General features: G+C 41.2%; 1 protein-coding gene across 9 annotated transcripts in view; it reads right to left on the bottom strand.

Annotated features, from left to right (window-relative positions):
* msi2b (musashi RNA-binding protein 2b) overlaps positions 1-25134 on the bottom strand; it is a 243516-nt gene that overhangs the window by 152561 nt on the left and 65821 nt on the right. For all 9 annotated transcript variants that reach the window (XM_057350460.1, XM_057350456.1, XM_057350459.1 and 6 more), the window contains exon 6: positions 19635-19727. In XM_057350460.1, the coding sequence (XP_057206443.1) occupies positions 19635-19727 (93 nt within the window). The remainder of the gene's footprint in view (positions 1-19634; positions 19728-25134) is intronic.

Consider the following 25134-nt stretch of genomic DNA (forward strand, 5'->3'; position numbering starts at 1 on the left):
ACTGATCAAATTAAGAAAATGAGAGGCGAAAGAGAATTCCCTTCATCCCGGAGGGTGCTATGGGCTTTTGGCAGACATTTAAATGTTCTCCTACACTCCGCACTGTTGTTTAGCGCATGAAGGTCAGCCTCGCTGCCGAGGGCTGAGGTTACTATGGCGATGAAGTTAAGGGGACAGGTCTGGCGAAGGAGGGTGCTAACGCAGTCAGACGTGTGACCCCCACCATTCAAGGTCATTTTAGAAAAACTCTCCCCTATGAATACAAAGCAATGCATTCAAATGAGTCTGTTTTGTAATTTGTATTTTTCCCCACCCGGAGACCAGGGGCGGTCGTGAAGCATACTAGCCGCGGGGCGTCTTCAGTCTGAGCCGGTGGCCACATGCTGACCGTTCACCTTTAAGACTCACCGCCCCCTTAAGTTACCACAGCAACCGTTCCTCCAACCACTTAATTACACATCGTGCATTTTAGGGTAGGAGTTTCAATCTTTTTTGTGACATGAATGCCACAAATTATTCTGTCAGTAGCATAACATTACATTTATGCACAATCAAATGTATCAAACTTAAGCGTTGTAAGCACACAATGTTCAACAAACTGAGCTAAAAAGTTTGGAAATGAGATAGTCATTGAGAGATTGAACTTCCTCTCACCGCTTGATGATAAAACATGAGACATTAAGCACCGAGCCGCAACAGCTTGCAGTCCAGATGTGGCACGCACCTGACTGAAAGGGTCAAAGGTCAAATGGAAGGATAGGGACCCCTTCAAACGCATTCCATCTGACTCTCGCCTAATGTAACTTAACACCTGGTCTTCAGAGCTGAATGTAATGAAAATGAAAGGTTTGATATGTACCAGAATAGATTTGATTATTGTAAATGGAAATTTGATTTGAAAGCGTGGCTTTGAGTGACAAAAGCACATCAAAAAAGTAATTTCTGTGCAGGTTTCGAGAAATATTTGAACGAATTAAACGGTGGTAAAACGTGTTAAACACATCTGAAAAAACTAACACGTTAGCCAAAATATTGAATACATTTACTAAATATTTAATGCTAAATAAATGAGCTCCAAATACAGATCTATTCAATTCAAATCGGTCTATTTTTCACATTTTATCCACTAAAAACGAAAAAAAATCATTCATTTCTCGGATAAATGATCAACACCAAATATGCCATCCACTCTGATAATGATCTATTAGTGCCTCGCTCGGTCGGACACGATGACCAATCTTTGAAAAACAAACGACAAAAGTAAAAGAAACAGCGATTCTTCTGTCATTGAGATCTCTGTATCACCGCCCACCGTGTCACTCTGGATTGGGTGCACTGGAGTGGATTAATGGTCTTATCACCCGTTTGACAAAATAACACTTCACCTGATGTTCAACCCTCCAGCAGGGTGAGATTTCTTTTATTTGCTTGAAATCATAGTCTGTACCTGTGACGTGATTAGTTCTCACATCCCGGGCATGATGAGGTGTGAAGGAGTGGTACGGGTCTTATTCAACGGTTACAGTCACGGCCCTTGAGAGTTCGGTGCTGTTTCGGGAACACGGGAAGACACTTGAATTCCTGCTTTACTCCGAGGTCGTAACCTTGAAGAAACCTGCTGTTTTTTTCTTGCTAATGTTATGTTTGGAGATATTCACTCACCATCACGCAAGCTTTTAATGTAGTCTGTATAAATAATACATCATTAAAATAAGCTTGAAAGAATTACAATGAATTCATCTATAATATTACTCATATTTTATTGTACATTCCTGTAAATAATTGTATTTGAAGTTATGCAATACATTAAAGAATGTACTTATTTATGGATACAACTTGTGCATATGAAGTGCATATGAAGCTAATGTCAAACATGTTCTACAGTCTTCTACTGATCATCCAAACTCACTCATTGGATGCTTCTGTGGGGACCACCTGGGATGTTTTTGGTGAAAATAATCATACTTAGTATTGAGGTTGTATACTTATATTTATCTCTGCATATTAACAAAAGATTAAACACTTTACTTTACTGTCCATTTAATATTAACCATGATAACTGTATTATTATTTACTAAAAGAAATAGTCCTAAATCAAAATTGGTTTCTAACACAGTCCATATGCAGGATACAAAGAAAGTGTTACCAAATTTGCTCTGATGGCTGCCCGAGACTCTCAAACAATACTTACGTAATGCTTCTGATGTGAATAATGTTCACTGGAACTTTTAATTCACGTTTACATTTATGCATTTATGCATCTAAGCATGTGCAATCCCCTGGGATCGAACCCACGACCTTGGGGTTGCTAGCGCCATGCTCTAACCACTGAGATACTTATGCTTCTTATGCGTCCTAGACTTCAATCCATCGTGCCACAAATCCACAGGCCTGGAAGGACACATCTGAGTATATGATGCGTAAAATGCCAATGACGTTTCTGTAAATGAGATAAAATAAGGATTGCTGCCCGACTGCCAGCTGGCAGAACCTTGGAGAGCGTGTAAGGAATGAGAAGGAGACAAGAGAGAGAGAGATAAAGAGAGAGAGAGCCTGTAAGCGTGCGTGTGTGTGTAGGTCAAGTCTCTGTTGCTGACTCAGAGAGCTGAGCAGAGGTCAGTGCATCTTCAGATAACTGATACTCAATGTGCTCTCCTCTCTCCTACAATACTGCTGCTAATTATATCAGTGACTTCAGTCATCAGCTTCACAGATATACTGACCTCAAAGACCTTGAGGACCGAGAGAACATCTCCACAGAAACAGATGAATGAATACAACATAACCAAAACATGACTGCACTGTACTACCAACAAAAACTAGATGTGCGAGTCAGTGTGACAGCACAAAACTCTCCCCCATGATTATAAGATAGTCCCCAGGGTGTTGCTATGCAGCTACTAGGGTGTTCTGGGTGGTTGCCAGGTTGTTGCTATGCAGCTAAAATCGGTTAAACGATTCATTTTGTGTTCAGTTAAAGACAACTTCTGCGGTTACTTTCTAGATTCATAATAGTTCATAATTAACACATCCTTTTTAACCCTTTAAAACCGACTCTGTTCAAGAGCCAATAAAAACGGAATCCAAATGGGTAGCAGAATAATTCTTTTTGCATACAAAATGACAGACGTTACACCTTCAGATCAAGCCTACAACACGATCCTGTTGCATTGTTTTCGCCCTCTAATGAGTCTGCACAAATTGTGTAAAAACCTATAACAAAAAACTGTAAAAATGCATCGCACGTCTTTGCGCACATGTTCTATAGATCTAAGGTTACTAGTGGTTGCGTGGTTACCTTTTCCTACGACTCCTATGACGTAATCACGTTCTTTGCACTATGACCCTAAGGTTTGTCGCATGTGGTGACATCACAAGCCGTGACATTGGATCTCCGTTTGCGGTATGCTTTACGTTCTACTCGTCGTTGTGTCTCTTTATCATTACAGTCCGTTGCTTGATCATTTCTTTCACACATGCACATTTACAAACGCAAGTGCATTTCTGTTATTCAGTTATTCTGGTCAGGAACTGTCACAAGTGTCATCACAGCCTTTTTGCATCTATAGTTCTGATAAAGTACAGATATTAGGGTAATTTATTATTTTACATGGTCTGTTTTAGCTGTTCAATCAACATTGCTCTCAAAAGCAGTATTTTATCTGTTTTACTTCACAACGCACTGTTTACAAAAATGATTATATCTCACAAACTATTTTATGTAAACAGTCCAAATAAATTGTATGTGATTTTGAAGTGTTTGATGCAAGTTTTTACATTGACAAGTTTGAGGTTGATATTTGTGATAAATCTGTATTTAGTCAAATACATTGGGGGGGAAAACAATTTTCCTTTTTTGGGGGGGTTTATTGCACTTTTGACCTGTTTACCTAGTTACTATGGATCAATTACATACATAGCCTTCAAATTGGGGGTGTAAGGATTGTATTGATGTATGGCATGTGAAAATACTCAAAAGCATAACAGCACAGCATGTAAAAATACTAAAATGTACTCTAGCGGAATTGTTCAATGGCAGGTCATAAAGGGTTAAGAGTGTAGGGTGCTCAGGGTTGTTGCCAGGGTGTTGCTATGTGGAAGTTTTGTAGGAAACTAAGAAACATTGACATTGGCAACATCAAATGATCTAGACCTTATCGGGCACCACTAAAAATCCTGGTTTACAGGTTAAGTAAAACAGCTATGGAGGTGAAGTCATTTAGTAAATTCTGATCTTGCTTACATTTGCAATGCTTTTCAGTGCAAAAAACATCCCTAACTTACAATTTCATCACAGTGAGATGAGAAATAATGGAGACCTTATCTCTAACAGGTTCTATTAGTATGAAGCATTCAGTTTAAAACAAAGAAGGGTGTAGTGTGTTGCGCGTATGTTTTTGTGTTTGTGTGTGTGTGTGTGTGTGTGTGTGTGTGTTCGTGTTTATATCCTGGTGGGGACCTAAACCTGAATGCACACAAACACATAGGGACTCGTGTCACCGTGGGGACCAAAATTGAGGTCCCCATGGGCAACAAAGCTTATAAATTGTACAAAACAATATTTTAAAAAAATCTGAGCGAGAGCGAGAGCGGGAGAGGGAGAGGGAGAGGGAGAGGAGAGGAGAGGAGAGGAGAGGAGAGGAGAGGAGAGAGAGAGAGGAGAAGAGAGAGAATGAGAGAGAGAAGAAGAGAGAGAAGACCGAGCAGTTCAGAGTTGACAATGTACTGAAGATCCATGGGGACGAATATCGAGAGGAGAGGTTTCCGGAGAGAGAGAGAGAGAGAGAGAGAGAGAGAGAGAGTGTTTGACAGAATCTAATAAAGCCAACCAGCAGAACTGTTCAACTCTACAGCCGCAGCTACTGTAATTACAAAACACTGCACCTGACAATCAGACCATCTCGCTCGCTCGTTCCTTCTCTCTCTCTCCCCCAACTCTTTCCTTCCCTCTCCCGCTCGCTTTCTTTCCCAACTCTTTTTGCCGAGCTGGCGTAAAATCCGGAGTGAAGAGAAAATGCCACAGAGGTCGAGGTGTGTAATGAAGCATTCTGATAGTGTGAATGGTTATTAAGTGCTGGAAGAACGGACTCAGTTTGCCCAGTTTGGCCTCTACGGGGGAAAAAGCCCACTTCCACGTCACAGGCAGGAAAGTGTGTAAACTGAAGGTCATTCAGTAGCTCAGAAACAAGCCTTTGGAAATTGAGTTTGATGTAGTTGTTAACTGACTGCTGGTAGAGGTAAAGTTGTTGATAGACTAAGCCTTTTTTGCTTCTGCGTTGTGGACTGGGAAAAGATGTACATTTTTTTTTATTATTCATCCTTATCCTGACTGCAATCTTCCCTTCCACACACAGATCTGCATTAAAACGTATCATGCATGTTTAAGTTTTATTCTTAACCTTGATACTAACAATGTTTCAACTGTCTAGCGACGGCTGTGCCAAACAGATGCGGCTCCGCTCTAATTCTCGCGTAGATAAACCCGATCCGATCATCGCACTTCAGAGCAATTTGTCACGAGCTCGAAGAGCCCTTTCCAAGTTGCGCTTTTGAATTAAAAGACTCCTGAGTGAATGTCACATGCGTAGAAGAGAAAGCAGATGCGACAGATGGGCGCAAAGAGTCTCTCTCTCTCTCTCTGCCTGCGCTCAAACGCCACGGTAAAATATTGAGCCATTAGGGCCTTTTGTCAGAGCGAATCAGGTGTGTTGGGGGGAAGCGGAGTGTTGAAGCCCGACTCCTGAACTCAGAGGCGCAAAGGCGCAACTGCCAAAAATCTTGCTCGTACACACGCAAATACACACACTGCAGCTGTAGGGAAAACTCAGATACAAGTCACTCACTTTCTCCCTCCCTGAATTACTAATTCTCTCTCTCCCGTGCCTTCTCTCTCTCTTTCAAATCCTTCACTCCAAACAAGCTATGCTTTACACGGTTGTGTTTAATGTTCCAAACGGCAAATCTGAGAGGCTTGAACGCCGTCTCTGAAATCTCTCCCATGGCATGCATAAATTCCCACTAAATTAGAATATAAAAGACGCACAGAATGAAATCTATTTGCCACAGCGCATGTATATGTATTTTGTGCTGCTGAAAGGTCACATTCAAGCTTGGCGTATTCTGGCAACATGCAATTATTCACTGCCTAACAGGATAGAAGGCACAGTTTCATTGTTTAGCTGCCCAATATAAGCCTGCTTCTTGTCTCATTTTTAATGTGCTTTATCCTACAAAAGTTCATCGTAAAAAATACGGTAAAATGACCTTAACGCAAACAAAGCGATCACTGCACAATACGGGCTATTAAGAGCGTTTCGGAATAAATGCTATAATTTAAAACAAAGCTACAGGAAATAGAAACCGTAGCATGCATGCATGTATTGAAAACAACATGCATCGGTGCACTTTGCTGCACAAACATTAAAAATGTTATGTTGAACTGTTATGTTGAACATCCAAAATTGTTTAAAAAGCCAACAGTCAAAAATAAATAAATTGTAGAATATTACAGGCTATCAAGGGAAAAGTTGCTTTCTATTTCCACACAAAGTTAGGAGGAAGCGGAAACAAAAAGTGGGTGAGGAACAGAAGGATGGAGGAAGATATGAAATGAAAGGTCATGACGAAGCAGGACGGAGGCAGAGAGCAAGCTTGTTATCTGTTTCAGGAGTGGAAAGGGCTTGGCTGAGCAAAGCTCATGGGAGCAAGGTCAGTTCTCCAGTAAAAGGGAGAAAATGAAAGACAGAAAGTTCTGCTGTAGAGGCAGCAAAGCTTATTATTTGATGTGTGTCAAATTTAGACCAGCTAAGTTGAAAAATATCAACTTTAACTCTGGCCTACAACATGCAAATATCTGCCTAGCTACAATGGACCAGCCTAAACAACCACTGATACCAAGGACAATAATTTAACTAAAAAGATTACATTAAATAAAATATATAAATAGGTCCATAGCTGAAACTGCACCTCACAGCCTTAGAATGAACATCATAATCTTCTGTTGGTGTGAACGCCAATAGTTATTCTTTTATATCGTTCTTGGTGTGAATGGGCCTTTAGCATCCTAAAAAACAAAAAGAGACACATGTATACATAAAAAATGAATGTAGAAGGAACAAGGAGCACAACAGCAAAAGAAAGGAGAGAAAACATAACCAATGTGCATGTAATGAGCACTTGTTGTGGTGCATACAGGGGGGCTTTTGGTCCACTAAACCATTGAAATCCCCTTCATTCACTGTGTCGATTGCCATCCAACACCTTCCTAAACAAAGAGATTGGCAGCCTATGCCAACCATGGATAGCCTGGCACCCCGAGAATAGCACCCATCAGTACTGTCGGTTTAAAAAAAGAAAGCAGTGAGAAAGGAAGCGACAAGAACAATCTCAAGACATTAACCAATAAAACATCAAGGTCTAAATCCAACTCATCCTTGATGCTAAATAATTAGCAGAGATGGCACCTCCACCCTAGAGCGCGGGACCGCCAGGGTGCAGGAGATTGTGGAGACTTAAAAGACCTCCCTTTGATACCCAGGGTGATGCGGTCAGCCTGTTAGGACCACTGCGACAGATCAAACGAACGAGAAGGTGGGGCCAAAGTCCCTTTTACGCCAGCTTTCTGTTTATCGTGGCGGAACGCGCCGCACATCTCCGCTTGATTTTCTGCAGCGTGTGATCATTTTAATTAAGTCTGGACCCCTAAACTAAAGTCAGTTGGTCTTTCTTCTTCTGAGGCATCACGCTGTGAGTGATTTAGTCTTCGTTTGGGTGCCCTTAACATTGGCACTTCAAACAGATGTGTGGCATGCGGTTAGCTGGCTCTTCTCGTGCTAGTTGTGTTTACCCCTTTAGCACAATTGATTTTATTTTTGGCTGCTTTTCCACAGAGAGAGATGCCATGGAAATGATGGAGGGGAAGTGGGGAATGGATTAGGAAGCAAGGCTTAATCTTGCATTGGTCAAATGAGCATTCAAGCTCAAATGACATGAATGAGAAAATGTCTTAACTGCATTTACACTACTGTTTAAAAGTTTGGACTCACTAAGTTTTCTATTTTTTCTATTCTTTTGAAATAAAAGTAAACTTATTAAAACTGTAAAATAACAAATGTAACAGATGTAAAATGTAAGAATTAAGATTGCCAACTTCTTAAGAAAGTCTTACGTAAGTAACCGAAAAATTGTGGCACCCATTGACTTCAATTGTATAGCCGTTGCTTGGTTACCAACATTCTTCAAATTACCTTCTTTTGTGATCTGCAGAAGAAAGAAAGTCATACACCTTTGAAATGTCAAGAAAGTAAGTAAATGATACAACAGAATTTTCATTTTTGGGTGAACTATTCCTTTAAACTATAACAAAACCAGTTAATTTTTGTGCAGGAGTGAACCTAAACATTTGACCATTAGTGTACATATATTTATTTGGCAAACACATTTTTTTTTATCACTACATGCACCCTCTTATCTAATCAAATGTTAGCAAAAACACCTCGCTAACACCACGCTCAACCATTTGAGCTACAGGAACACTAGAAATGTTGTGAAATTTAGTAAATTTCCCACATCGGAAAAACCATGTTTTTATGCTATTCACAATTTGTAGCCACTCAGAAGACGTGTTGTAAGGCCAGCACTTCATGGCGATTTGAAAACGTCTCGGAGTGGTCTCAACATAATTTCGGCAGAACCGCAGATTAAACATCCGTGCAATGGCCGCTGTTTGGACGACCGGGAAGCAGCGTGTTGTCATTAAGGCGGGTGATGGGGGGCATCGGGCCCGGACCCCTTCCTCACAAGCCCCCAGCCCTCCCACCCACCAGCTGTTTGGAAGGATGGATGACAAACACCTGCTGTGGAGGGAAATTAGAGCTCTTGTACTCGTCCTCTTTTTAATCATCTGAATCATTCACTCTCTCATTGTGAAGTTCATCTCTCAAGGCAACAGCTCCAGCAGGCCGGTCAACTCCTCTATGCCGTCAAAAACTGACAAGCTGTCTTTACAAAAGAATCCCTGCGACATTTCGAATCGCCGCTGATAAAGATTGTCAGGAGAGCCAGGAATACGCTACAAAACTTATTCACACACAGTAAAAAACAATCACGATATCTATCTTTCCCTTAATCCATTTCAAGGTGACATTTAATGCCGAGTTATTCTTGTTGGAAACCTTCAGGGGATGATAAATCAGTCAGCAAAATATAATTTATTTTAATGGATTGCGAGTGTTTTTATTTTCATAAGTCAAATCTAAAAAGGATCGCTGACTGGGAAGGAAGCCAGTGGAGGGAGGAGGGCAGCGGGCGCTCTGGATCCGTTCTGGAGCTGCTCGCCGGAGGAAGTATCATTTCCTGAGGTCTGGTATATATCTGTCATTGCAAATGTGTTTGTCATTAGAGAGTGGAGAGACGTGCCCGGACCTGCTCGTCCAATTAAAATCTGACAAAAAGAACTTTGGGACGTGACGGATCGTGTCCGTTTCAGCGGGATGAAGATGTATTACTCTGAAAGGTAAATTTGCTTGTTTTTCTGAACATACAAATCGTGTTCATTGCAAGCTTTACATTTTTCTACTCTTGTTCTCTCTCTATTTGAGGAACAAAATGGCACTCCCATTCATTCCATCTCGGCCTCTTCGGCACGGTTTCTGCGGGGGACTATTTAACCTTGGCCTCTCGCTAGACCGCCCTACGGGATCCATCTCCGCAGACAAAAACCCACAACCCCCACGGCGCGTATTCAAACTCGCAGCGCTCTACGATGATGGCTGGGGCCACGTGCTGTCGCACCAGCCCTGTGGAGTCTGCTAAAAAATACAAAACAAAGGCAGGTAATGTATTGGCATTTGAGTTAATTAGAGCTGCGGTCTGGAGAGCCCTTCACCGCTTCCTCGTACGGTCGCCTCAAACGGCGCAAACAGTCTTGAAGAGCTCGCTAACACACACACACACGCAAAAGCCAGCGTGTCAGCATGCAGCGAATATATTTATCAATCCAATCTGCTTTATCCATTTATCCTTCGCGCCTCCCCCGCCTCCATCTACACATCTACAGAAGAAACACAGCAGAACCTCACAGTTGTTGACATTCATATGAGAGGACATGCCCTTTAAGAGAGGCCCATAGCGAATTCCATCTAATTATTGTACGTGTGGATGACGCGGTTTCTTAAGTCTCGTCCTTGTACATCTCACTCACACTGAACTGGCAGCTTTACACCGGAGCCCCTACGCAGCGGTGGGTTCCTGCTAGCGTATGTTATCCAGCGATTCTCCGCTGTGTAAGCCCGGTAATTGCATATGATGCCCAATACCTCTGAGGCTTCATTAAAGCTTTGCATCAAGCCGCAAGAAGAAAAAAGAACCAAGCAATAGTTTCTAGTAAGCATAAGGAGGGGACAGAAACAAGGCCATTTAAAGCTTTCAAAGCATTTTGAGTGGAAGAGGTTGTTATCCCAATGGGACAATGTTTTATGTGTATTTTCCTACATTACTCGTGCGCGACATGTAACAGCGTGTTAGCGTTCAGGCGGCCCAGCGCCAAATAAGCACCCATGCTGTCAGCCCAATCAGATTTCGGAGGGACGCCGAGGAGAGACAACTCTAGTTATAATTCGCTCTCATCTCCTCCTCTTTCTCTCCGGCTCACACTGACTGTTTTCAAGCTGAGCGTTTAAATGTTCCTCTTTCTCGTATCCGGCACTCTGAGCTGATGAGAGACGCGCGAGCGTATCAATCTTCTCCGCTGAAGGAGAAATCAAAAACATTATCACAAAAAGAGGACCAAAGCCACTCGGAGTTCACAACGGACCACGGTCTGAACTACGGCGAGATAATCCTGTTTTGGGAAGCATCACGTTTGCGAGCTGTCACTCAAGGCCTGCTATTGCTCTGTGCTCCCGGACAGCTTTGTGGAATATCAGCCCACAGCAGACTTCCTGTGAGCTCACAGCAGAACGGGCCACAGCGGTGTCTCTCTCCCTAAGAGCCGGCCTGGCAGGTGCAGGCTTATTTGAGGACACATCTTGGAAGCGGCTCCTCCAGCTTGAAGATCACAGGAGCCCCCTGAGTCAAAAGTTATTACCACTCCAAGGCTATCTCCACAGGTGAACGGGCGGCGCTGGTAGGAGGATAGGAAATGTCACGGTTTCTATAGAAATGGGTAACTTTTTTTGCCGTTAAATCCTAATAGAGCGGCGAGCTGATTTAATTGGTGCACTGCATGCCTAGGGAGAGGTGGAAAAGATCGCAATCGGCCGCTGAGGCTTCAGGCACAGTGGGACCGGCCAAAGCTGATCTGATAGTGCAACTCATTGCAAAAGGTTGAGACGAAGCCCGTGCAGATCTTTTGACAAAAAAATGCGGGCAATCTAAGAGAAACGTTTTGCCTTCCATCTTTCCCTTCGGCCTGCTGTTTGATGCTTGCTATCTCGGAGCTTTGCGGGGTCTGCAAATCCTCAATCATGGTCAATCATCTTAAAAATAGCTGGCCCTTTAAACAGACGTGACTGACCCCGAGGGCGTATCCCTCCAAATGTGACCCAGTGGTTCAAAGGCAACCCACACTTAGAAAGAGATCCTCTTGGAAGATTTACTTGGATAACACCAGCTCAGGTGAACCAAGGTCTACGAGCAATGACACCAGGGGTCGGATGTATTCAAAGAGGAAATATTCAGGCAAAATATGTAGGGAGAAAGAATAAAGGGGGTTACAGAAAACAAATAGAGAATAAAGAAATAGTTCGCCCAAACATTAAAGTTCATTATTTACCCGCAAATCTTTATGAAAAACTTAAAAGAATGATTTTTTATTTTCCAGCCAAATACAATAAATGGGGACTAAAGATGTCAAAGTTCATGCAAAAGCAGAATGAATTTTGAAGTGCATTCCTGCTTTAGATTAAAACTAAAAAAAAAGCCAGAAAGTGTTTTACTCAACCATGAATGCCATTCACTCACCATCATATTGTTTCAAAATGTAAAAAATCTGAAATATGAGAGTGTTGAATTTTTCCTCAAACAGTACAAAACAAAAAAAAAATGTAAATAAATAAATATTCGCACAGCATCTCCTCATGTGTTCCACAGATAAACAAGTCACACAGGTGTAAAACAACAGGAAGGTGCATGAGTATGGGTTTATGGGTGAACTGTCCATTCAATAGTCTAAATATCCGAAAGATTAAATCACAAAAACCCAAACACTAACTAAACATCTTAAAGTGTTTTTAAAGTTTCAAATAAGTTAACCCACACTTAAACATCACCATAACATATGCCAGACAATCTAAGCGCATACATTATTCTCTTAAAAAGACAACCGTGATGCGAGAAGCGTCGCCTCGGCTCTGACGCCGTCTATAAGACCTTGAGACCAGCTTTCAAGCCCTCTAAATCATCTCAGTGCACAGGGACTTTGACGGGGAAAAGCAATTAACAGAATGATTAAAGTGATTAAGTTAGCCAAATGTGGTCAAGCTCTCTCTCCATTGGACGAGCCAAATTAAAGTCGTCCAGGTAAATAATGCCGTCCAAGCAGAAACAACTAGTCTCCTGATATGGATAATGTACAAGCGCAGAGGCCTTCTGGTGCATACAAGGCAACTAAAGAAAGACCAATCCATCACTGCAAGGTTATAAATGATGTACTCCGGGGAGGTCTCGAACAACAAGATGTACTGCCGAACTAAGGAGACTGGAAAGAAAAGAGCAAAATTTAAATGGAAATCATTGCCAAGAAGCAGTTTAACTTCCGATTCTCCAGTGGGCGTTTTAAAATCATCCCCCCTTGACTCCTGGAAACACAGCCAATACTTGGAGCAAACAAAGGTCAGGAAGAGTGTTAAATCATTTGTCTCATTTTTCCTTCAAACAGCCCCAGCTCTCGCTGTCTGACTCGTCGAGCCTGTAACCACGAGCGAGTCGCTGGGTTTAAAGCTTCAACAACTGAGGGGAAATCTTCTGGGTACTCCGCGTTTTATATTTCCTTCAGTGAAACTCCTTTAAAGATCATTTACACTCCGACTTTCAGAAGACAGCTTTCCTAAATCCCTGGTACATTATGAAAGAAGAAATATTACGTTTTTTTAATATAAAAACGGTCCCCGCTGCATTCGTAGACTATTATGATAACAAATTCCTATGATGGAGGTTAAGAAAGAGGCTCGGGGGGTTCAAATTTGGCGAGAACAATTAGCCTTTGACAGTATATGCAATAACAACACACGCACACACAAAATCTCCATCCAGATGAGAGCTGGTCGAAAAACACTGACAGGAATGCAAACGGACATCTATCACTTTGTAAAAATAAACACGCAGGTTAGAAATGCAAGGTGACATTTTGATAAGTGATGAATTCTAGGAATGACGACGACACACAAAAAAAACGAAAGAAGGACAGAGATCAATCACGAGCGCCAGCACACAGAGGCGGAAAGCGAGCGAGGTCCGGGTCGGCGACCTCAGCCCTGCCCAAAATCAATTGTGTTTTCAATCTTCACAAGAAGATTCGGTTTCACTGGTTAACACAAGCGCTGCGAAAGCCATTTTGAGACCTTGTTAAAGACTCGGCGGTGAAACAAATGCGGGTGTGAGCTCCGAGGATGAGTGGAGGTGGGTGGGGGGCATTGAGACGAGGGGTCAGAACGTGAGGGGAGGGGGGAGGAGTTTGGAGAGAGAACTAATCCCAAGCAGTTCAAAAGCTGCTTCTGTTCCTCACCTTCCCTTTTGACTCCTCACCGGATTCTCATTTGTTTTCTCCCTTCACTCCAGAGGGCACTGGAGAGCGGGGAGCCCGTGATTGAGTATTTCAGCCGCCCTTAAGAATTTCTACCTTTTGTTAGCGACTTCCCACTTGTGTGAGGCCACTGATGTGTGGAGAACATTTAAGGGCTTCGGGCTCCACAGACGTCCGCTGGGATTTACCGCTAACCCTCGCAGTGAATAGAGGACACTTCCCCGACCGGTCTTAGGGAGGAAGGTATTCTAAAGGGCCTTTTGATAAGAAAAAACATCTCGGCACAGACAATGGAGTTCCTTCTAAGACATTAAAAGAAAATAAACTGGCAAACACACTGTACAAATACTCTGAAAGACTTAATACACAAAAAACATATCTAGTATAACCAATTGTATTATAAAGTTTTATAAAGTTTCATAACTTTTAACAGAAGCCTTTGTTACTCTATATTATTTGCTTATGCACGGTAACTTTAATCTTTTCATCCTGTTCAATGCATTTATATAGTGCTTTCAACATGGAGACTGTCTTAAAAATTGAACAACATTTTACACTCATTTTGTACTCTTTCGTATACCTGGTTGACAGTTGTTTTTGGGGTGGACTTTCGCGCTTGCCTCTTTTTTTGTACAGCAAACACTGTACGAATTCATACAAAATCGCCACCTTTTAAAATAGTTACATTTTACCATAAAATTAGGTTGACTTCACTATGTATCAGACTCAAAACATTCCGTGATCAAGCTCAGGGCCACAGTAAGAAACACTCTGAGTGTAAAAGAGGAAACCTTGGGAGAAAAATGATGCATCTTTAAAACAACTTCGGAGGGCTGCCATTACTCAACCTGCTGTCATGTTTCCAAAGTCCCCCCCCCCCATACAAGCGAAACCCTTCAAACCAAATCCACCTTTCGTTAAACAAGCTTTTCAAAGCAGACTTTTAGGGCTCAGTGATGAGGTATGGCTTGCAAATAGAGCAGTACACTGTTTTTATTACCCGAGCCCGAAGGTAAATCGAATGCCGTTATTAAATGTTAGCGGTTCACCAGCTATGCTAAATTAACTAACAGTGAGCGCTCATGATGCAGTCATTACAGACGGCCCACTATCCACGGCCCTCGAAAGAAAAAACTGTGACACGTTTGTACAACAGCTTGACAATACACAGTCTGTCACCAACACCGGTGCATTATGGCTAAGTGTGTCCGGTGTTTGACGTGGGCCGGGAAGTGAGTCATGAGTCGAAAGCACAACAGAGAAAATGAAAACGTGTTCAAGGACAAAAATAGAGAGAATGATGCCCTGTGGGCAAAATAAACAATAGTTTTCGAAATCAAGCGCTGTCTTGTTTCAGATTATTCTGTTTCCCACTGCTATGTTACATTACACTAAGTTCACAAAACAAACAGTTCCGTTCCTGGATTGTGACTGGACAAAACAGTGCTTCATCCATGTAACACCTATGATGCAAACACCTGTACACCCAACTTCTGTCCTTCTCTCACACGCAATAACTCATTATCCTTTACACAAAGGGTAACGTGAGACACAACATTCATGTTTCAGCGCTTCCAGTGACTGGAGAAGGTAAAAATGTTGCCCTCAAGACAGCAAAGGTTGGCTCTCGCCCAGGCCGATATGGGAACCAGGGCAGAGGAAGCATAAAGGCTCGATTGTGGTGGAGCACTGGCTTGGAAACAACTTTCAGGCCTAATGAAAATGAAGCCTGGCCACAGCAGCACTGCGAGCAACCACGTGAGAGAGAAAGAGAGAGGGGGTGATGAAGTAAACAGGAGTTGTTGCAACTTAGTAGAATAAATATTCTTTGTATTGAGACCTACTCCAAGCCGATTACAATAAACCTATAAATAAGCTTAAGCCATTCGATGTAATTAGGGCACATGATGGTTTACATGACTTGTGTGTTTGTGTGAGGGGGAATTTCATGACAAAATCAATCAAATATTTTGACAAGATATTATTTAATCATAACACATGGATTTGACATCACACATGCATTGAGTCGGTGGTCTTAATCGTCTAAAACGTTTCCAACGGGACTCATTCAGTCATGCTTTAAAACAACAAACCAACGTAGCGTAGCGCATTAGCACAAAACGACTGTATGCTAATGAAAAGTGGATCTAACTCAAAGAGCCATTGTGCACATTGTAATACGGCAGTGTTGTGCAATAAATGCCTGTTAGTACTGCTTAAGTGCGTGTGTGTGTGTGTGTGTGTGTGTGTGTGTGTGTGTGTGTGAGGCCTTCCTTCCCGAGTGTAAGCTGTCATGGCACAGAAAAAGGGCTCAGGAAGAACAGAGCTTCTAAGGAGACAGATCCTGTGACCCCGCTGCCCCGCGCCACCTGCTCTCCTCCCAGGAACCTCGTTCTCTTTCTACTCGCCGTTCGCCAGGAGACACTGTTAATTGGCCTACGCACACACCCACACACACAAACCTCCGGGTATCAGCTGGACTGACACCGGCGTGGCACAACCTCCAGGTGGGCAGACTTGCAGAGTCATCAAGAGTTTGAGGTAAATGAGCATCCAACCTTCTAACAACTCACTTTGAGGTCTCAAATCCGTGTGCAAGCTAAACTACCAACGGTCAATTCCTTGTCTCCTAATATGGCCACTTCATTAAATCCCATCCTTTTGCCAACTTACAACCAACACGGGCGCTGAGGTCTTTAGCACCCCATCGTGCGTTATTGGAGCAAAATAACAACCTACGCCTGTGCGTAAAGACCGTAGATGAGTGTGGCGCAATAAAGCGGCCTGCAGAAAGACTAATATAGTGTAGTGACCTAAGAAGCTACAAATCCTCTGCCGCTCCTTTAATCACAATGATTTAGCGGTTGTCTGCCGTCAGCGTCGGCGCTGGCGAAAACACCCCCAGGGCAAGACGTACGGCGCGGGGCAAGTAAAACATCTGCATAATTGAGCCCTTCAATCAAGTCAAGTGTGTGTTAGGTCCACTCAGACACAGCTGATTACAAACAAATGGAGCTTGGTACTTATATACAGCTTGAAATAGGAGACAGTGAGCTTACACAAAGTCATATCATACAGCAAACAGAAAAGTTCACCTGGGCCACACGACGATAAGCGTTGGCTATCAATCTTTGACAGGCGTGCTGTATATAGACAGAGGCGTATTAAGACCTCATGGTGCCCCTGGGCAACAGCCCCAGAGGTGCCCCCCATCAACCCACCTACCCACACGCATGAATCCACTCATTAAAAGATTTATATATTAAAAGATTTTATAAGAATGAAACTCAGCAATTTACAATATGTGACCCTGGACAACAAAACCAGTCTTAAGGGTCAATTTTTCGAAATTGAGATTTTTACATCATCTGAAAGCTGAATAAATAAGCTTTCTATTGATATATGGTTTGTTAGGATAGGACACTATCTGGCGGAACAACAACTATTTACAAAGCTGGAATCTGAGGGTGCAAAAAAATCTAAATATTGAGAAAATCGCCTTTGAAGTTGTTAATCTGAGGCACTGTAGCAGACCATCCACTCACAAAAATAAAGTTTTTATACATATACAGTAGGAAATTTATAAAATATCTTCATGGAACATGATCTTTACTTAATATCCTAATGATTTTTGGCAAAAAGAAAAATCGTTAATTTTTACCCATACCATGTATTTTTGCCGATTACTAAAAATGTTCCCGTGCTACTTAAGACTGGTTTTGTTGTCCAGGGTCACATATACTATTTTACAAGAATTACACATTAACATGACACTTTTGTAGAATAGGACACAAAAAACAACTCTTTCCATTAAGTATTTTTAACAATTAGGCCTACTGTAGTTAAGAGGCATCTGCTTTCTGTTGTAACGTTACATTTCAGGTTTTGATGTAGTGAAAAAAAATCACTAACATTTTTTTAACAGGTGTAAATGTTGTGCGTGCCACAAAGTGGGGGTATAGGGACACACACACACACACATATAGTTTGCATGTATGTATTCACATTAGGGGGACAATGGAACAATGTACAGATTTTCAGGACATTGGGACTTTAATTCACCAAAGTGGCATTCACCAGATTACAATGTATATCAAGGTTATTAGGTATATGTATAGCAATGAAACGTTATTGTTACTATTTTAACTGCTATACAGCTATTCAAACGCTCTATTTAAGCACAGTATGTGTATATTCTTCTTACTAAACGATCACATAAGTACTAAGATAAAAGTGTACTCCACTAAAAAGGACACATATGAATTGATTGCTATAGTGATGACAACGTTTTTCACTTTCACTTTAAAACCCAGGTTTGGACCTTAAATAGTGGCCTTACCTCCACGTACTATTAGCATACATTATCGGCACTATAACATCTTATTTCTGATTCATGCCATTTATATATACTTTTATTAATCAGTGCTAATCCCCGCATTTTTAGTCGCCGCTACAACAATGCGCTCTGCATCGTTCCCGCTTCCATCTGTTTGAAGATTAAAGTGTACACGAAAGACAACTCGCCTCATAACACTCACTTGTGATTGGCTGAATGTTAATTCACTCAAATCTATGTAACTAACCAGATAACATGGCGGGAATGTTGGCGGAGGTGTGTCGAAAAAGTGCGGAGGACAGAACCATTTTTATCTGAAGTGGAGGTATTCCCGCACATGGTGCCACGCCATGTCTTAAGTCTTAAAAAACAAGTGCTTATGTACATTTATAAAAAAATATCTTTTGTATTGCGGGTTTATTTGGTGCCCCTAAAGTCTTGGTGCCCCTGGGCACTCGCCCAATTGCACATATGGTTAATCCGCTCTGTATATAGAGCGTGCGAAAACGCTCCTCATGTATTTTACCGAGCGGGTTGGATCGAAACGCTTGGACCTCAACAGAGGCTGGTTATTATAGAATAAAAAATAAACGAAATTAAAATGTCTAATTAACACACCAAAAAATCGCACCCTTAAACTGGAAAATTAACCGTGGTTTTATTATGGTAAACGCGTAGTAAACCTTTTTTTGTAAACGGATTCCCATCTGTATTACCATAATTTCACTACAAATAACTTAAGTTAAATCTATTTTTTTTATTGTATATTTTTATTTTATATTTAAATATATATTTATTTAAATTGTACTGTTTTGTTTGCACCGTCTACAGAGTTCACCAGACTAACATTTCACTATAGGTTGTATATGGGTAGTTGACAAATAAATGTGTAAATGTGTCCTATGGTGTGACGGCAAAAATTTGAAGATAAATCTCTATTATGCTATTTTATATTATATAAATATATTTATAAATATAAATATACAAATATTTTTATTTATAATGTAAAATAATATATTAGTAACAAAAAAATTCAAATTCAAAATTTTTGCTGTCTCACATCATAGGACACATGTACGGTTTATTTGTCAACTACCCAAATTTATATGACTATGTATGGGACAAAAAAATTATTGAAATATCATGGTTAAACTATGGTAACTGTGGTAAAACCATTGTTCATTTCTGGTTCCTATTGTATGTGAAAACTATGGTTACACCATGGTTAATTTTCAAAAGGGTCACATGACTGGTCTGCTCAAACAAAAACCAGTACTGGAACTGCCACAGAATCGCAGCGTTCACACTGATCAGGGATATGAACTGACAAATGTCTTACTAACAGTTGTCAATACACATTCGACTGTTCAGCTTTGAGCAGGGGTGCTTTTGCTACTTCTGCCAGAGTAGATAAACACTGGACTGGTCTTTCATCTCCAAACCATCTCAACCCGCTTGAAAGCCTTCACATGAAAAGGTTCATTGATGGATGGCGTTCCTCATCACATGCGAGCATCTGTCCATGAAATTAGCCAAAGGAAAATAAAGGGACCTTACCTTGCCAAACTGTTCGAAATACTGCTTCACATCTTCAACTACTGTGTTAGCCGATAATCCGCCTACAAATATTTTCTTTGTTCTCGTGACCATCTGGAAGAGAAGAGAAGACAAGAGATTAGGCCCATGTGAAAAGCATTTCAGAGCAAAAACATCAAACCAACGGCAGACAAAAGCGGCTTGAGGAAGCTCAGATGGAGAAAAAAGGGAATTGGGAGATGACCGGTTGTTGGTTTTTGGTCCAGTGAGGACACTAAAGAGGATGTAGTGTGTGATTTGTTGAGTGTGTGAGAGAGTGCTTGGGGACTGGGTAACACCTAGCATGGTAAGCTCAGAGCTGCTTTCACTACCTGTCCTCTCTCTCTCAGCATTTCAGACTTGACACTTTTTGTTTCACACTAACAGAAACACCTGAGCTGTGAATGGTGTTTTTCTTGTGTACGAGAAGACCTGACCCGCGATCCCCTGTTCCATTTAAGAAAAATGGAGCTGGAACATTTCGTCAGGAAACAGGACAGTTCTTGAGAAAGGCACGCCGCGAGCAGCTTGGATAGACCTTCAAAGATGCTTTAATTGAGTTACAAACAAAAGGTGTCAGAGGTGCTACAGCGAACCGGGCGAGATCTCAACCAGAGAGACAGTCGCGGAGGTCGCAGACATGCAACCAGGCCCATTTTTCAAAACACAATTAACTCTCCCTGCTGGAGAAGTGGAGCGGCGAGACCCGACTTTTCGTTAATTGCGTTGCGCATTGGTGCACTGAGATCAAATAGCCCACCTATCATATAGGGCAACGATAACGGCTAACGAGAGCGCTCCTCGGGCAATGTTAAGTTCACAAAAAGAAACTTGTCAAACCCCGCTTTTGTTAAACCCATGCTGATTTTTATCAAATGTGAGCTATGTCGTTGAAGTTGTGGCACAGCTGTGCGTGCTCTCCTGAAACGTTGAGCTGTGACGCTCAAGGAGGAGGCATGGGTGTGAATAAAACCTTTGCGTCTCCCAATTGCTAAAAAACACAACCTAGTTTGTGTATAAAAACAGCTTTAACCGGTGACAAACCGTCAGATAACAAAAATATCTTGAGAAGGTTTCATAAACATTGCCATTATGTTATGAAAACATTATTTTTGAATGTTTGTAAATGTTCCACAAACAATGTGAGAACAATGTTTTTATACGCTGGGAAAAATATATTTTCAAACTAAACATTTTAGTCTTGAAAAATTAAATCAAGAGAATAATAATTATTGTTTATGTTTAAAACATGCAAAAAATTTGATTTTTTAACACATTAAAAAGCATTATATTCCACTACATTTCATACTGTAAACAGGCCTATGTTGTTTTTTAACTTTTAATATTTATCAAATGGAAAAAGTGTGATATTTGCTTTATAATGTAGTGAAGTCACATTTAAAAAGTAAAAAATACTTGCAAAATGTACTCGAGTAGAGAAAAAACATGTTACTGTCTCTGTTTATACCAACGCTTTTATAACGTTTTAGAACATTAAGCAATTTCATACAATGTTGATAAAATGCTCTCTTTATATGACTACAAGAGCGTCTTTGATAACTTTGAAAGAATGTTTAGAGAACGTTAGCAAAAGGTCTGAGAACAATCCCTGTTAGCTCGGTTCCTAATTCCATCACATCATCAAAAATGTCCAAAACATGTGCTTATTGACAGTGAGAAAAAAGAACTTTCGTTTACACATTAAACCCCAGTATTTCCCCAACTACAGCTGACATTGAAAAACATGAAGCAACCCTGAGCATTTACTTTGACTTCGTTCAAATCCATCATACACCATCTTGGCAACCGCAACACTCAGCTCTCATCTGTGCTGGCTGCATCCCAAACCCTCTCCAAAGCACTTTTGCTCTCATCCGCACCCCACCATGGTTAATCTGTCTGTCTTTTCCCCTGTCGTTTTGTGCAGGCCTGGGCCGCCTGACGTGTCAGTGGAGACTTAAGTTTTTAGTGGCATCTTTATGTCCTCTGACAGCACCGGCTTCTGGCTGATGGGATTCCTCAGGCCCTGGAACAACGCAATTACTCCGTCCATTTCTCTCCATGGTGACAAGAGACAACAGTAGGCCTTTGCTCTTTCCACACTCCCTCTCTCGGGATTCGACGGCAGATAGTATGCCTCACAAACACATCGCGCTGCTGACACTGCTAGCTCGGCTAACTCATTAGCATTTGGAGCGCTGGTGTGGACAATGTAATGACCACGATGATGACAGAAACGAGTATGTTTGACTTTTTATTCTGAAAATAAAAAAATGCTACTTGTTGGTTTCCTAGTCTAAACTGCTTTAGGTTGGTCTAGCTGGTTTTAAGTGACCAAAACACCGTGAAACTAGCAAACAAACCACCTTGGCCAGTTTTGGGACAGCAGCTTATGACCATAATGACTATGACAATAACTGATTTTTTCTGGGGAAAAAAAACAGCTAACAGCACCTTGACCAGGTTTGTGAGACCAGCAAACCCTCCTAGTCTGGTGTATACAACTTTTAGGGTCCACATCAGTAAAAACTGACTACACCAATGAGAGAAATTAATGTTTGTGAAAACATGAATGTTTTGCGAAAAAGGTCAAGTAAAAAACATTAAATGGTTTGCTGGTCTAAACCTGCTTTATGCTGGTCTTGCTGCTTTCCAAGTGCTCAAACCCCATTTAAAACAAGTAAACAGACCAACATGACCAAGTTGGTAGCAAACCAGCTACGGGTGTGCTGTTTTAATACCGATGTGGATACCAAAATGACAACAACAATGACAGAAACAAATCTGTGTGACATTTTATTAAAAAAAAGACAACATCAATGAAAATATAAAATGTTTGCTGGTCTTAAATGCTTTAGGCTGATCTAGCTGATTTACAAGTATCCAAAACCACCTAACGCCACCTTGGCCAGGTGTGGGAGACCAGAAAACCACCGTCTGGTTTATGTGACTTTATGGTCCACATCAGTAAGAAAAATGACCATCACAAAAATTAATGTTTGTGTTTGATGAAAAAAGATGGTCTGCTGGTCTAAACTGCTTTAAGCTGGTCTTGCTGCCTTCTCAGTGCTCAAAACCACTCAAAACACTGCTGAAAAACATAAGATGGCTTACAGGCCTAAACTGTTTTAGGAAGGTCTTGATGCTTTTTCCAAGCACCCCAATACCCCTCTAAAACCAGCAAACAGACCAGGTTGGCAGACCATCAATGGCCACTAAACCAGCTTGAGCTGGATTTTATGGAGTTTTTCTTGACCCTCAAGCCCATTGCACATTGAGTCTGAAATTTGCGTCCGAAATTTCCGCACGTTAAAAAATAAAAATGACCTCACGTTGTGTCAATCACATTTACACACTGCCTCCGATATTTTTGTCCGTCATAAAAAAAATTCGGACCGGGTTCGATTTTCTGCGTTTTCGCATCCGTCAAGCATTTCGAGTGGCCTTTTTTAACAATTCAGAGACACCGTACAAACGAGAGCCAAATACGAAAAAACTGTATGTGCAAAGACCTTTAAGCTTCAAAGAAATAATCTGGAGAAGCAGACAACAGGCTACTGAAAAGTGCAATTTAATTAGTCGTCGCTTATATAGGAAAAGCAGAAAGTCCACGAGACAAGCTTTGATTACAGGACTTGTCCTCTGTGAGAGCGTCTGGCTCGTCCTTGCTCTCCTTCCCTCTCGGCAGCTTTTCAAACACCATGCTGCTTTAAGACATATGCAGCAGTAACGTGTGAGTCATGAGGGAGAGGTACCAGCTAACCTCAGCGGGCTGTGACTGAAAGGTGTCGGGAACGAATAGCTCAGACATGTCCTGTACCGGCGCGTTCTGGCGAAAGGAACCTTCTGCCTACTGCTGAGGGATTCACAGCTTCGACTCTAACACCTCCATTTACAGCCGCTCATTATCTGTGCAAATTTGAAAACGCATTCATGTCAGATATTATGGGAAAGCCTTTAACACAGTTGAGACATGGAAAAGGTGTTGCAGACAAATCACAGCAGTGAAGAGTGGGGGTACAGTCAAAAGAAAAGAAAGACATGCAGCACGTGACTATGGAATATTTTAGCGTTTTGCTTGACTACTAAATGTGTCTATATAGTCTATAAATCAAATATGTCTCTCACAATTTATGGAAAAAATGACTACAAACTAACATTTAGCAAATTAGCTAGACACTGTGAATTTAGCTTCAGACAATGTGTATATATAATCGCATTTATGTATTTGAATTTAGCTTCATATAGTGTGTATATATAATTTGATTAATTTATTTGAATTTAGCTACATATATTGTGTATATAATTTGATTTATTTACACTTTTTTTAGGGCTACAACACAATGTTTTTGTTAAAAATAAAAATCAGTTATTGAGCAAGTACATAAAATAAAAGTATTTAAAACTGTCTCCTTACCCGAACCCATTTTGCGACCGCAAACTTTTAATCATGATTTCGACTCTAAACTGTCATGTGCGATTTCGCAGGAGATGCGAGTTTGACATTGGACTTGAACCTACATAAATATAAGAAGATAAAGTAACCTGAAACTGACCTGAAGACAAATGGCAAATAGAGGAAAAAGTTACAGATTGCAGCCATAATGCATTTGCTAAAATGTACAAAAAAACACAACACGTTTAGACACGTCTCAAAAAACTCTCAAAAAATGTTCCTTCACATTTTGTATCCCATTCATACAAAACCATGTGGCCCATGTAAAGGGGCAGGGAACGTCTGCCAAAGTGATGACATATCGCAGGAAATTTCGCTACCGCAGGACCTTAAAAATTCAGCCGTGAAAATCTATGAATATGAAAGAGCGCGTCTCGCACCAGAGCTGAGATATAAGAATGGCACGCCGTTATGTGTGATAAAGCATAAGCAGTATGTTTAGAGATACTGCGCGTATGAATTTATGCAGAGCAGCAGAGTTTGACGCTTTTAGTCGGCTGCTGGTGCTGATGTTGCTGTTTCAGCCCCTGTCATCTTCCACTAGTATTGCTTGATGCAACTCGGCCTGCCTGGAGAACATTTCTTGCCTTCCTCTAGTGAACGGGAATGTCAGCAGACACAAAGTTTCCAGGAGATGCAAGTCAAGCTGAAGGTTTCTACCGGTGCTGAAACAAGTGCACACGATCAGAGATGATGTATTGTGTACTCTGGCTTTATAATGCATTAAACTGAACTGCCATTGAAATCGTCATATAAAAAGAGTTAGGTGTCTGCAAGGATTGGCATTATTTCTGTTAAGATAAACAAAAAACATATTAATTCATTAAATATTTAATGCAGTACATTTTTAGTGTTTTTTTAACTCAATGCTTTATTTAAAAGTCAAATGCAGAACGGTTCCTTAAAGGGACGGTTCACTCGAAAATTACAATTCTGTCATCAGTTATTTACTCGTGTCATTCAAAACCTGTATATGACTCATTATGTAAAAGTCAAAAGAAGATATCCTTGTGTCCAAACAATGAA

The sequence above is a fragment of the Triplophysa rosa genome, linkage group LG14 (genome assembly GCF_024868665.1).
Source record: "Triplophysa rosa linkage group LG14, Trosa_1v2, whole genome shotgun sequence".
In the NCBI taxonomy this organism is placed as follows: Eukaryota; Metazoa; Chordata; class Actinopteri; order Cypriniformes; family Nemacheilidae; genus Triplophysa; species Triplophysa rosa.